General features: G+C 34.5%; 1 protein-coding gene across 2 annotated transcripts in view; it reads left to right on the top strand.

The window, feature by feature from the left end:
* LOC125049491 (protein tweety) overlaps positions 1-14,527 on the top strand; it is a 70,445-nt gene extending 55,918 nt beyond the window's left edge. Inside the window, exons 6-16 of one of the 2 annotated variants that reach the window (XM_047648827.1) lie at positions 3,311-3,454; positions 4,591-4,803; positions 5,884-6,012; positions 6,603-6,740; positions 7,270-7,414; positions 8,102-8,247; positions 8,775-8,872; positions 9,859-9,924; positions 9,999-10,157; positions 10,686-10,897; positions 12,971-14,527. In XM_047648827.1, coding sequence (XP_047504783.1) covers positions 3,311-3,454; positions 4,591-4,803; positions 5,884-6,012; positions 6,603-6,740; positions 7,270-7,414; positions 8,102-8,247; positions 8,775-8,872; positions 9,859-9,924; positions 9,999-10,157; positions 10,686-10,863 — 1,416 coding nt within the window. In that variant the 3' untranslated portion in view covers positions 10,864-10,897; positions 12,971-14,527. The remainder of the gene's footprint in view (positions 1-3,310; positions 3,455-4,590; positions 4,804-5,883; positions 6,013-6,602; positions 6,741-7,269; positions 7,415-8,101; positions 8,248-8,774; positions 8,873-9,858; positions 9,925-9,998; positions 10,158-10,685; positions 10,898-12,970) is intronic. The other variant, XM_047648828.1, reaches the window with a different exon arrangement.
* The last annotated feature ends 366 nt before the right edge of the window (positions 14,528-14,893 follow it).

The following is a 14,893-nucleotide window of genomic DNA, read 5'->3' as shown; positions in this document are numbered from 1 at the left end:
TCAAGTCATAAGTTTTAAATTAACAAATAAAAATAGGGGTTGATCGTAAAGGGTCAACCCTAAAAAGGTCACCCCGTAAATTAAGTATTGTATCTATTTTTATTGTGACACGAGAATTTTATATATTAGATTTATTTTGTCTATACCTATAGCCTTTGAAGAAATTCCAGTTGAGAAATGCAATAAAGACTAAAATTATTTAAATTATGCTTCTATGCTAAGCTACTAAAGGAATTTTAAAGGAAATTCAAAATAATAACTAAATATTTGCCAATATGTGGTATGTTTTATATCCTGGAAGTGTGGTCGCGTCACCTAGAAGGCTAGTTATCTTAAAGGAACATTCGTAGTTTCTTCGAAATATAGAAGCAACAATGCTAACATAAATACTTTGTTAAGTGTTTCTATATGTGCTTTTAAAACAATTAAGATGTTAGGAATTCTGGTGTAAAGTATTTTAAAAGCAAGCTTTGAACGCCCATTAAACGAATCATGTATGAACCGCATATTGTTATTCGCTAAGTGATGTTCACTAATCAACTATATATAGCTTAGGATGAGATTCGAGACTTGGCAGTGACTTCCGTATATCAAAAACGTATGGGTTTTTTGTCAACTTTCGATTCTGAATGAGTCTTAGTGTCCTCAAAGGATCCTTTGCATTTATAAGCGTTAAAGAACATCGAAATCTAAGGAAAATAAAAATGTTTTTTTTTCTAAGTAATTCTTTTGCTGCGATATTCTACACAATGTTTATGTTTATGTATAGCAATTGGTAAATATAATATAAGAGTTCAAGTTAACACTTTGTGAATAAATTCCTTTTAAATTGCTTGTCATAGATATAGAATTTTGTTATGTATGTAAAATGTTCATCTGAATTTGATCATAATTAATTGAAACGACGTAAGTGTTTTACACACTTAGATTTTAATATTAAAAAAATATAAAATATACGTTCAAGTATGGCCCTGTTTATCTGCTTTAATAATCAAGTGGTTCCCACAGCGGCGTAATTAAGTTTACACATGTGTTAACGAAATGAAATGCGTTGGAATATCACATAGTTAATAAAAACTTGAGAGGTGTCAAGGGACACCCGGACGGAACGAAGTTCCTTTCGATTAATTTATTTTTTAAAGGTATTGCATTTTGCAAGGAAACTAGGGACCCCGAATTTATTGTACAGGGATTCTGGTGTACGTTTACTACGACTAATTTAGTTAAGAGATTCCAAAAAAATATTTAATTTCTTGTCCCAACGAAAAGAAAAAAAAAAAGCCAACATCACGAGGTGTTTCCAGGCGGTCACCCATCCAAGTACTGACCTCGCCCGGCGTTGCTTAACTTTGGTGATCGGACGAGAACCGGTGCAATTGCAAATAGCAAAAAAGTGTCGTGACAACTTTTCGTAAGAATTTTTTCCGTCTAGCCCCCTTTCACAACGCGCGATAAGGAACTTCGTTCCAATAAGAGTGAATTTTTCGCCTAAATTCTGGACATATAATGTGTAATGCTAATGTGTCCGATCGCCTTAGGTAAAAATGCTTTTTGAAAATGCAATCCTTAGACATTTTAGTTTATATTTCAATATTTTTCTCATATAAGGCATTTTTGTTTTTAATGCGAGTAATTTTCTAAAAATCTAAAATGCATTTAATCAGTCCCAACAAGCTAAGACACATTTTTATATAATTCCGATATATTAACGCCATCTGTTAGGCATTAAAATTTAAGTGTTATTAAGTGTTAATATGGACATATTACCACCAGGACAATTATTTATTCAATACGCGCCACAAACTGGTGATTAGAGTATTATGAACAATTTATTTCTTCAAAACCTATCAAACCTTTGTGAGATGCCGTATTACTAATTATCTGTGAAAGCTATAGAAGTTTCAGATATACCGCTTCATTCTAAAAGTTTCGTATCTTTCTCTCAAATAGTAATTACACTGTGTTGAAAAGAGACGGTTGTAGTTACATACAGTATACAATAGTCCACAGTCCAGTTTTTTATGAAAAATGGCAATAAACTGCTAAGAATAAAATTAGGTGTCAATCAATTAATTATCCAGGTTTTATTATCCAACTGCATAATTTTTCAGAACAAAGAGAAAACGATTCATTTATTCTGGGTCAATTAACTTGACTAACGTTCTTTCAGATGTAATACGAAAAGTTATTGGCTATTAATAACTTTTAAAACGAAGCATCAGCAGAATCTTTGAAGTCAGATGAAAAATTTAAATTATAACGATACCAATTATTTTCAAATATTTCTTTGATCTACGTTTCAGTTATTAATACAGTTAATCTGTTACGATATTATAGTTCCAATGTTAGCTTGACTCATGCGTTCGAATCATGAATAGACTTTTCTAAGTGCTCATTTGACACATGCTTCTACGGTGTATAGAAACATCGTGAAGCCGGTATGTCGATAAAAGACGACGACATATGTGCCACCTACTTATCAAAAAAAATAAAGTTACAGAAATCTGAGGCCCAGACCTAAAACTTTGTAGCGCCACTGGTATTTAGTCAGTAATTCCAACTTCCTGATGGTGATTATGATTTCATTATTAGAGCAGTGTTGGCCTGGTGGCTTCAGCGTGCGACTCTCATACCTGAGGTCGTAGGTTCGATCCGGCTGTGCACCAATGAACTTTCTTTCTATGTGCGCATTTAACATTCGACCGGTGAAGGACAACATCGTGAGGAAACCGACTTGCCTTAGACCCAAAAAAGTCGAGGGCGTGCGTCAGGCACAGAAGGCTGATCACCAACTTGCCTATTAGATAAACCAATGATCATGAAACAGATACATAAATCTGAGGCCCTGACCTAAAAAGGTTGACCTAAAGCTGTCGTTAAAATTTGTAATAATTTTTGAAGTTATACTTCTTTAGGCGCGTTATGAAAAATTGATGAGAGTGAAATTTTACGATGTGCGCGCACCGTGACACAAAATTATCAGTATGAAGTTAGTTCAAGTATAACTATGTTCAAGTTGTATTTTCTAGAATTTTCATATTTAGAACACGTGATTCGTAACAGTACAATTACACAGTGTGAATAAATAAATATTATTTTGGTGTTTTTATTAAATCAATTTCATATACGACGGTGATAGTATTTACTAATAATAATTTTATTGATTAATTTTAATATTTATCGTTAATCACTACTGCATTTTAGTTATGTTTTGTCCATACGCCAAAGAAGTATAACTTATAACGCGTGTATATAAGTACACACACTCTTTTTTTTTCACTTGAAGTCAATATATTATTAAATATTTCAGATATCACTGATGATACTGTCGATTCTGTGCTGCGGCGCAATCGGCATGGGCCTCTTCGGCAACGACGACCTTCACAACGCCATGCTTCAGAGTATCCAGGCTGGAAACCAGCTCGCCGCTCTTGTCAACACTGTTAAGAATCAGGTATTATGCCGATTCAGCCGCAGTTTTGTGTAAAATTAGAAGCATTTAATAAATGGCTCAAAGAGATTAAAAAAGATTCAACTTGACAAATATATAGATATACATTTTGACTGGGTTGAATCTTTTTAAATCTTTTTTTTTTAATAAGAGATCTTACTGAAATAAGGATGCAAAAATCTTGGATTGAAATTAATAAGTATTTTCAATACATTTCAATTTTTTACTCTGAAACGCATGCGCATAGTGCTCTCGCGCTCGCACTCCCGGCTGAATAATTTTGTGTTTAGGGGATGTTTGGTCACTCGAATTTGTCTGACTGATGAAATATAACTTTGTAGTAGTTACTTGAATAATATATTTAAAAGTCAGACATGAAAAAATAAGTAAAGTTCATTAATTTTTTGTCGAGCTTTAAAGCGTCTGACAAAAGCTCTGGTCCATGAAAAGTGTCTGACACGTTATAATTCTAGTTTAGAATAATATTCTACAAAATATATATAAAATTCAGCCATACAAATTTAAGTTAGATAACTCATAATTTTAGTTACCTTTCTCACCTGGTTGCCCTGTGACACCTGCCCAGGTGTCACAGGGCAAGCTCCACAAGTAGGCAGGTATTTAAAGTATACTAGACGTTACTAATTCGTGAAGGTTTCATCCATGTGAAAATAAGTTATGTCAGAACGCTCTGGGATCTTACTCTATAAGTATTGTTGTTAAAGGGTCTGTCCTAGGTTTGTGGTCGTAACAAAAAGTATTTTTTTATTAAATACTTCATGGCATGGCATGTATGTAATGATTTATAACTCGAAGAGAAATACGCATTATCTTATATTGTAATATAAAATGTTTTATATTTGGTGCCCATATCTTGATAGTATGCCAATATTGTTTTAAAAGTCTATTTACGCTATTATATCAAAACTAATTCTATTCAGTCATTAACAGATGTTCATATATTCCGAGTACATTATAATAGGCGATTGGTTTCCGTGCGTGTGCGCCATGAATATGTTTTTGAGTCGTGCACATAATGAGCTCAGCGATTGTTATTGTAATTAATGATTTTTTGTATGCTATACTATATGGATATACCAATAACTTTAGTAATATTCATACGTTATATCCAATTCCAGTCAAGTATACTAGAAGAAGCGATGGGATCACGAGCGCGTGCGCCATTGGCCCGTCTTGCGGACGCATTAGACGCACCCGTTGCAAATCAAACAGCGCTTGGTACGCTGTTACGAGCACTGTCAGCGCTGAGAAATAACGCTAGTGCTGCTGCCTCCGCAGCCGATAACTTGCGGCGCCCGCTGGCTGCGCTGAACCTTGATTCTTTTATGAAGGTATCTATTTTTTTTTTGTAAACTTTTGGTAAGATTTTTTAGTACCTACTTATCGTAAAGCGCTATTTATCTTCTTCGCTAATCACCAACAAAGTTTGCGGTTCAAAATTGTCATAATAGATATGGCACAAACTTCGATTATTCCATGTCCCTAACACCATCTCTGAGGTTGCCGTAATTCATATAAAATTAATGAATAATTTATTTATTTACGATCGATACGATACGACCGATCTCCCGTCTCATCTCGAGCGCTGCCAGTCATTCCGTGAATGTATGAAGAAAAATGTATATCATAGTCGAATAAGTAAGTAAGTCGAGTAATTTAAAATTTGAAAAAATTGTTATCCTCATTAATTCCTTACTTCCCAAAAACTTATATCACCAATAAGACGTTATCACCTAAACATCTCGATCGTAAACCTACTTTACAAACAACCAATATTTTTTTTTTTGATTTGTTGAAAGCTGGGTTCACCACCATACTCCTGAATCAAAGCAACAGTCCAAACAATGGAAAATATCTGGATCACCTACTCCGAAAACGGCTAAGGTCGTTTTGTCGACCAACAAAGTCATGGCTAGATGGAGCGTATGTCGAAAAATGTAAAATTTTACACGAACTACTCTTTCACGTTCTTGGTCTGGCTTAGAACTTTTGGATCCACCCTCGTATACACATAATATTTATATGTATTTGACACATTTTTATTTATTTACAACCCACCCAACCTTACTAAAACCAGAGTGGACTAAAATATATAACTAGGCAAAAAATCATACTTTGAAAACACACTGTATGTGAAATTGCATTAGTGTGAGTACTGTGAACCCGCCAGCTTTCGATAACCGACCTATATATTCGTTCGTTATGTTTATCAAAATTTTCATATTTAGAACATATATGTACTGCAAATATAGTATAAATAGACGGTTAAAAACCAGCGTTCGCGCTTTTTAGCTTTTAATTATTTTTTGTACCCAGTGAATATAAGATTTTTTAACATTTAAAGTGCCCATTTATCCCCCTGAACATTTTGTGAAAATAATGTCTGATATCCAATAAATTAATAATTTCAGCGTGTCTGGGTGTGGGAGGCAGCTCGTTGGGCGGGAGGAATGGCGGGATGGTGCTGCGGTGGCGCCGTTTGCGTCGCACTTCTTGCGGCTGCTGCTAGACGGTCGCGACCTGCTTTGCTCTCGCTTTGTGTAAGTAATATACTACTTATGTGTTATTATGATTTTTCTTATGGGACCGTTCAAGTAATACGTAAGCAGATTTACTGCAATTTACTCCCCCCCACTCCTCTTGGTAGTAAAAGTAAGCAAAGCTCTCAAAAATAATAGACAATAGTACATAAACGTATTTATATTTTGTAGGAATCCTCAAAAATGCATTTCGTTTACAAGCATAGACAATGTGTGGGTAATATGTGGAAAAAAGTAAATAATTATTGTTGACGTAATCACGAAATAAGAAAATCACCCCCTGGTCTTAGCTTCTGACTTCTGGTTCTATGATATTTTTTCTTAATAGGTGGTCTAATCTACTCTGATCTTATATGATTTCCCCGTTTTGATTCACTATACATATAAACATATATATTAAATGAACATATATAAAAATAATTAATGCACCCGGAATCCGAATTCACACCCTTAAAACTTAGACAATAATGCAATTCTAATGAAGAGGTGATGAAATATAATTCCGATATCAGTACTTCTCTTTCCGTTATCACTTTTGTGCTCGTAAACTTTCTTTAAGTGATTTTTAACAAAACGTTTAATTAAACTAGGTATGTGCGCTGGGTGCACTAGTAGCGTGCTGGGCAGCGGGTGCGGCTTTGGTAGCGGGATCTGTAGCGGCGGCCGACGCCTGCCAAGAACCCGCTCGTGCTGTTGCATTATACGCACCGCATCGTCTACCACTTGACGTATGTATAACGTATACGTTCATATACGTACTTTTCATATAAATGGAAGAACTGAATGAAAACAGAAGTTGCTAATAATTGCCTGATCTTTTATTTTTTGTAAATCAAAAACTTGACGAATTAAAACATAGGTAGAGAGTTTCTTGCCAGCTCTTCTTGGCAGCTCTATTCCTTTGATTTGGGAATTGGTTTTAGATGTATATTTAGATCTTCCTTCCTTTCTTTAAATATTGACGTTCATAAGTGTACACAGTTACTAATATATACATTTTGATTAATTGTCTCTAATATTGTGAATTAACCACGAAATTTTGAATGTTGTATTTTAATATCCGTAATAGTTATGCAACCCTGGTATTTATGGATCACAATAATGAAATCAATATTCCATAGCAATTAATGGTCCCATTTTAATTACATACATACATACATACATACATTGTGATCAAGATGAATCTGTACAGATAAAGGGGTGTGTTATTATGAAGTGAGTGAAAAAGTCCTGATAGAATATGAAAAACCTTTTCAGATGGTCCACTACTACCTTTCGTGCAAGGTGTCTCGTGAGAACGTGCTAACAGCGGAACTGAGGAACGCACAACGCGCGGTGGTGGCCGTAAGGCAGGCCCTCGCTATTCTCTCTAGAGGCGCTCCGGAACTATTCAATGACCCTGGTTAGTTGACCATAAGATGGTAATACTAATAGTATTGAGATAACTTAGATGGTATTAAAAATTGAGTGTTCTTAACGGGAAATTCATAAGTGGCGTATACCATTTTCAATATTTTTTTATTATTTGAGAAATATTAATTTGTCTAGTGGTCGACCACAACTTCTATTGTATGAAAATATTACTTTTATATAATTTAAGGAACTTCTTCGAAATAAAAGCAATTTTTTTATATTCATATTCTGAAAAACACTAAAAGACGTTCGCCGAAAAGTTACATTATATTCGTCTTCAGATTGCGATATATAGCGGGTAATAATATTATTAGTTATAAGATATATATATATATATAGTTTTTATATATTTGGATATATTTTAAATTGTATCGGTGTAGGTATTATTGTGTAGTTCCATCGTATTATTAATAGCTGTAAAAATATAATAATTATGTGGGAAATAAATAAATAAAAGTAAATGTGAAAGGAAAACAAACATGCCTTTACATTTTTAAAACAATAGTGACCAAAGCGGAAGCTTTAATAGGAGATCAAATTTGGCTAAACCTGAACGAAGACAAAATAATGATACAGCCCACTTTTAATATTTTTTTTATATTTGAATATTCCTTAGACGCGTGATAATTTGGAGATTTTATGAGAAAGAAATTGATGGGAAATATCGTGTTTGTAGGTCTGCAACCAGCCTTGGGTGCGCTCGGAGCTGGTACAGGGGAAGCAGAGCGTGCTCTTGTCTCTTTGAGCTCGGCTCTGGAATGTCGCATGGCTCGTACCTATTTCGTCACCGCCGCACGCGCAGCTTGTGATGCTGGTCTGCAGGTATTTCGTGAAAAAATGTCTATTATGTACATGAAGGTCAATCAAATATCTTATAGACAAAGCGTATAAAAAAATATATACTTACATATTGTGAAGTAAGATTTTTCATTTTACGCAGATCGTAAGTCCCAGGTCTGTTTTTGAAGTGAAAACTTCTTTAGCAGCTTTTTTTGGTTTTTTTGAATGGATAAAAAATGTTAAACTCGCGTCAGGACACGTGACCTGATCGAAAATTCGTAAGACGGATGGAGAGTAGACAGCTGGCGTAGCGTATTTAATGTAATATAAATTGTCATGTTTGTGTACGATAGCGCAATAAATAAATATTGTATTCTACCACGATAGTACTTTTATACTGATAATTAAAACAATGCGTGCAAAATTATTCCCTAACCATTCCAAAATATCAAAAATGCACAACGTCAATATTCAAGTTTTCACTTCTGCCGGCACTCCCGATGAACCCGTCGTTTTTTTTTTAATTTCAAAGCAGTTAATAAATTGTTTATTTAAAATTTACTTTACAGGCACTGACCCTTCAGCTGCTAGCAGCGATAGTGGCAGGAATCCTATTCACCGCTATTGTTCTAGTCGACTCTCACGCTTGGATATATATCAACACTAAGTGAGTATAATATTATAAGTATAGAAAGGGTCCAGGATGTGGAAAAGGGATCAGTCCAAATTACCCATAACCGACGAGCGTGTATGGTAAATGTCAAGTGGATGAAGCGAGACAGGTATGTCAGTACCGTAGCAAGTGGTCATTCGTTGTCTCTGTCTGCCCCTTCAGGAAAATGTGAAGTGTTGATATAAATAAATAAAAATATAAGTTTAATAATTTATCTTATATTATAAACATCTTAATTTTGATCAGACTATTTGCATTGTGATACAAATACAATGTGAGCTCTTTATAACGTCATTCGTTATAACGATACACTCTCTATAACGTAAAAAAAAGGTTTACATTGTTTGGTTTAACACAATACACTAACATTAAGTAACAACATTTATAACGCAACAACCATTGTCTATTACGAAGAAATATTTCATATTTAGATATCAACAACATACTTAAGTGTAATTTTATAATCAGCTTACAAAACTAAACTTTTGAGGTGCCGAAATTTCTAAGAAAGACACCTGAGGTCATTAACAGCCGTCTCGCCTTTGTTATTGTTAATTGCATCAACACGTGTGCAATGATTGTTAGATTAGATTCTTAGATTGTTGTAGAAAAATTCTTACTGTTTCATAAAGATTATTCCATCACATCCCAAGATGCACAATATACTCAAAAAATTTTGGCTTATCAAAAGACGTCAGGCAAAGTTAACAGAATATACCTGTGTTTAGAAAATTTACCTATTGATAGTAATACAATTAGAAATGATTGTAATTGATATATTTTTCTCTTCGCTCCATAATATAACGAAACCTCTCTATAACGAAAAACAATGCTCGTGGCCTTGAGTTATAAAGAGTTTATACTGTATATTAAAGAACAAATTGTCAGGATATAAAAAAATCATAGAACGCAGATGAAAATATATCTCAAATAAAATGCAAAACAAAATTGGTTAACATATTATTGTATTTTTTTTATAGGCAATCGAGCCTACGGGACGCCCAAAAAGGGCAGTCATCGCAGCCCATGGACACCCATTATAGTGGGTGCGTTGCCGGTCTTTTTATGAATTAATTGTTCTATATTAAAAACAATTTTAATAAAATACTTAAATCCACAGACGCGCTCCTACCGGTGAGGAACAGGCTCCGTTCTTAGGCGGGGCCGGTACTCGGACTCTCCCCCGCCCAGCACCATTCCCTAATGGAAAGCCGCCTTCGTACAGCGCTGCCGTGCAACTGATGGACCTCAACGACAGACCTGATCGAGAACGACCCAGGTGACGTTCACTTCCATGCATTTAGTACTACTGTATGTTAATATATGTACGAGCTGAGACTGTATTTTTCTGCTTAGCACTGATAATACAAAATACATGTAGAAACGACGCTAAGTTTTACTCCCGTGTGTCAAAAATGTATTGGATTTTTTTAATAGACATAGTTCACAGTAAGTCTCATTGCTGAATCTATTTAATAAGAATATTATGTAATTTAAACTTACTTTATGTGAAGTGTAACATAGTAAGGTCTGCATATATTCAGGAGCTATAGAGACTTGTTTATATAGAAAGAAACGTTACATACTATTTAGATCACACTTATTCTACTTTTTTATTTGGTCCTTCGAGCCGGATTCGACCCATAGATAGGTTCTTATCGAAGAATTTTTGAAAGATACAAATAAAAATACCACTTTGTTTCACATTTTTATCATATACGTGTTTCGTTGATGTAAAAAAACTCTTCATATAGAATTTTATCGACACAAATTGATGTAATAAATAAAGGTCTATGCTATTGTGCAGGTCGCGTATATCAGGCAGTGCAACGCTAGGCCGTAACAGCGGTGGTGTGGGCGGGGTGGAAAGGGCGGGCGGTTTGGGTTTGGGCGGTGCCCATACTCTGGGCCGAGCCCCTCACAACGGCAAATACGCCACCCTCAGCAAGCAGTGCAAGACGCTTGAGAGTAATGACTTCTACTGAGAACGGCCCGGCGGCGCGCCCGAACACAATGCTGGTGAGAATATAATAAAAAATCATGTGTCCAATTCACACGTGGTAGAAGTGAAACCTTCAAAAACAAAGTTTTTATAATTAAAATATGTAAATTAGACTTTTTCTCTATCTAGTAGGATCTTTTCTTTAAAAAAAAAAAATATTTTAATGTTAAATTTTTATTTATAACTTTAATATCAACCTTTAATTTGGTAAAAACTAAAATAATAAAAGTTTGAAATAAATGCACAAGATCCAACGTGGGAGAAAATGAGATAGGAAGCATTATACAGTGTATAAACTTTTAATTAAGTGTAGTACGAAGTTGTCACTTCAAAAAGTTTCTATAACTAATTATTTGTAAATAAAATTGATAAATAATCTAATTTTATAATTAAACTACTTACTTGACTTACTTATTTAATTTTCATCAAATCTGTTTTTTTATTTCAGAAAATGTTCAAATACACACTAATTTAAAGTTTATACACTGTATAATGCCTCCTATCTCACTCTCTCTCACGCCAAATCCTATTAATTTATGTGTCCGTCTCTTTTTACTGTCGCTTTTTCCGTTGCATCCAGTTTGAAATCACAACGACTCTAAAGAAGTTTCACTTCAATAAAAAAACAGTAATATGGTAGACCATACGGACGCTGGTCCCCAAACTAGGGACATCCCTGTGTTATAAGATACAGTGATTAAAAAGAGTGGCGGAAAGTTTCTTACCAGTTATTCTTACCCGCTCTACGTCCTTGACTTGCGAACTGGCAGTAAATGTAAATTTACAATTAATTTAACTTATTTTTGACGTTCATAAGTGAACTTGTTTACCTATCTGAATAAAGATATTTTGAGTTTGACCAGATATTTTTCCGTGGTTTATATATTCGTGGAACAAAACATTTAATGTCTACTGTATAAAACAATTCAAGATTTTACATAAACAAATTGTTGACTTTGCTTTCAAATAAGCTTAAATATTGAAATGAAGCGTCTTAACATGTGTTCAGCGTGTTTATATATTCTGTTTCTTTTTCTTAAATCTAACATTCGGGGTAGATGTTTAGAACAATGATTACTATCAAGTTTATTCTAATGAATGGTTAAAGTTTTAAATCCAATCCAATTCAATACTTTCTTACGAATTAGGCAAGATTGTTTAAAATGTAGTTTGTGAAATGCTCATTACCACGAATTTAAAATCATAACTATGACATCGTAAATTCTATAATATTTCGTCAACAATCAACACATATCACACAAATGTCTCTGGATTACGTCAGCCAGTATACAATTTTTATTGAGACATCAATAACGTTGTTTTATTTTAAAAAATTCGAGTAAATATGGATTTTATAATTTTTGAATAAAATCAATCAAATTGATTTTCAGAATGTGAACTTTTCGAAGCGATCCAGTACTTTTTCAATTGAGTGCGTTATAAACAAACACAACTTTATAATATAGATTGAGAAGTAAATTCGACGGAATTTCGTCTTTATAGGTTTAAAGACTTTATTTCTCAAAAAAGACAAAAAATGTCACTTACATGAAAATAATACTCTAGATAACATAACATTGTAGTCGTTCTTAAAATAATCACAATAAAATATAGCCGTACATGCAATAAATTTAAAAATAAAAGTAAACAAAGAAATATGAATTAAAAGTAATTATAAGAAATGAATTTAAAAGTAATTCTGTCTAACATATTCACTTAGCTTCGATTTGAATGAATTGATAGAAGTAATATTTTTTATATCTGTAGGTAGTTTATTATACATCTGTGCGCCTTCCTAGGTAAACATTTTTTTGCCGTAGTTCGTACGTACTTTAGGTAATGCAGGATAACTCGTTCGACGCATACTTCGTACACGTGGCGGTTTAGAGAAAGCTAAACTGTATTATTCGCTTATCAATCAATATTTTATTTTTAACATATGTATTAATTATTATTGTTCGAATATAATGTTAATGTCAGTTCAATTAAATAAGATAGTTGATCGTCTGCAGTTAGGGGCTGTAATTTTTTGTTTCTAGTACATATTACGGGTTTCGTCTTTAAATACATTTATTGTATATGTATTGCAGGTCAGGCGAGCCGCACGGGCAGCCTGAATCGCTTCGACCCCAAGTACGCGTCGTTCGGACCCCGAGCGCCGCGTCCTCGCCCCCCTGCGCCGCCGCCCGCCCTCCACACCTTCTCGCCGGAACCGCCCGCTCACGCACCGCCCGCTAACGACAAATACGCCACGGTGCGACCCCAACGCCGCACAGATCCGCAACCGCTCTCCGCCGCGGCGTTAGAGTACCGCAGCCTCCAACGCCCCAGAAGACAACCCCACAACAACGCCCACAGACGACGCCCGGAACGACACGACCAGAGAGATCTCTACGCGGTCACCGAGTTGTAGGACCAGCGAGGTACGAAGGTACGGACTTGCGTGCACGCCTGCACGTATGGCGATGAGGTTTGACGGATCGTAAATACAAAACTTTGGTTAGATAAACGATCCGTTGTGGGATGTTTCAGTTCGTTACTTAGTACCTTAACCGAAAAAGTGGTTTCGTTTATGACTTGCGAAGTGATCCGTACTCGAACGTACATACGTACGAGAGTACGCACCTAACGTACAAATTGATTACCGATTCTCAATATGAACCTTTGTGAAAGCGTCTTTACGAATAGCTTTTTCTCTATGCTGGACATAGATGTAAGAGTATAAGTAAAGGCTATCGAGTGATTTTACTTTTGTGTCTCGATCAAAAGTCTGAAGGATCAGACTATGGCTGTGTACACTTAACGACTGATTTAAGGCGTTAATTTCCCGTTAACGATAATGTTACTCAATTTATTTCGATTTCTCATGAGTAATTAGCTCAATATAAATCTAGAATAATCGATTTAGCTAAATTTACAACATTCGGCTGAATAACGTTGTAACACGTTTGACAAAGTTTAGTGCAAATATTGGCATTTAAGCGTAATATGTAATGTATGTAAAGTAGTCTGGCGCGTAGAGGCTCGGAGCCTAAAGTAGTCATTGTATATAAATAGGAATTATCTCATAATGAATAGGCTTTGTGTGACTTTTAATCTTTTGAGTATTTATTGATGAATGATAATGCACTTTTTTTACAAATTACTCGGTTCTAGCCGATTTTTAATTAGATATAGCGTGGACCTAATTGTATATAACTTAACTATTCTAAGCGCATTCCACCGTAATTGTAGAATGTGAATTGGTTTGCGTTGTTGAGGTGCAAAACTGCCAATTGTTAGGTTAGGTTCTGACAAATCTAACACTATTTAGTTCTAAGCGGGTGAGATTGCGAAAATCACCACGTTTTGGCATTTATTCTATTTCCAATGGCCTATTTAATATTTGGACAATATTTTCTGTAATTTTCGCGATCTTTACTCCAGTGTTTGTTCTTCCAATGCTTAATATGCTCAGTAGATAGAATATCACCACAAAACATCAATAACAAGGATTGTATGACAATTTGTTTGAGCTTCGTTAAAAGTTAAGTCCGTTGCGAATTCATAAAAACTAATATTTTTCTTCTAAATTCATAAAAAAGGGTGCGTATACTTATGTACGCGCGTAAGAAGTTATACTTCTTTGGCATTATTAAAAATATTTTTTGATTGAATGCAAATAATTAATTACAATTAAATAATCAAAGACTGGAAGTCATTATAGTCAATAAAGTTCAGTTTACATTTAAAAAATTAATAAATATTTATTATTATTCTCTTACATTAATGAATGAAATTTATTCGAATGTTGTTTTTAAATTATGTCCAATGCCGTAGCATCTTCCGGGGGCAACTTCATTCTGTTAATTTTGCGTCACGGTGCGCGCGCATCGTAACACAAAATCAATTTTTCATAACGCGCCTACAGAAGTATAACTTCAAAAATATTCTTCTTAAAAAGTGATGCAAAAGACAGATCGGTGCGTTATATTAAATGAGTGTAATTTTAGTTTTGAAGCTATGAGTTAGAC

The sequence above is a fragment of the Pieris napi genome, chromosome 5 (assembly GCF_905475465.1).
Source record: "Pieris napi chromosome 5, ilPieNapi1.2, whole genome shotgun sequence".
Taxonomy (NCBI): Eukaryota; Metazoa; Arthropoda; class Insecta; order Lepidoptera; family Pieridae; genus Pieris; species Pieris napi.
Note: the sequence above shows the minus strand (reverse complement) of the source record. Positions and strands in the feature narration are given on the sequence as shown.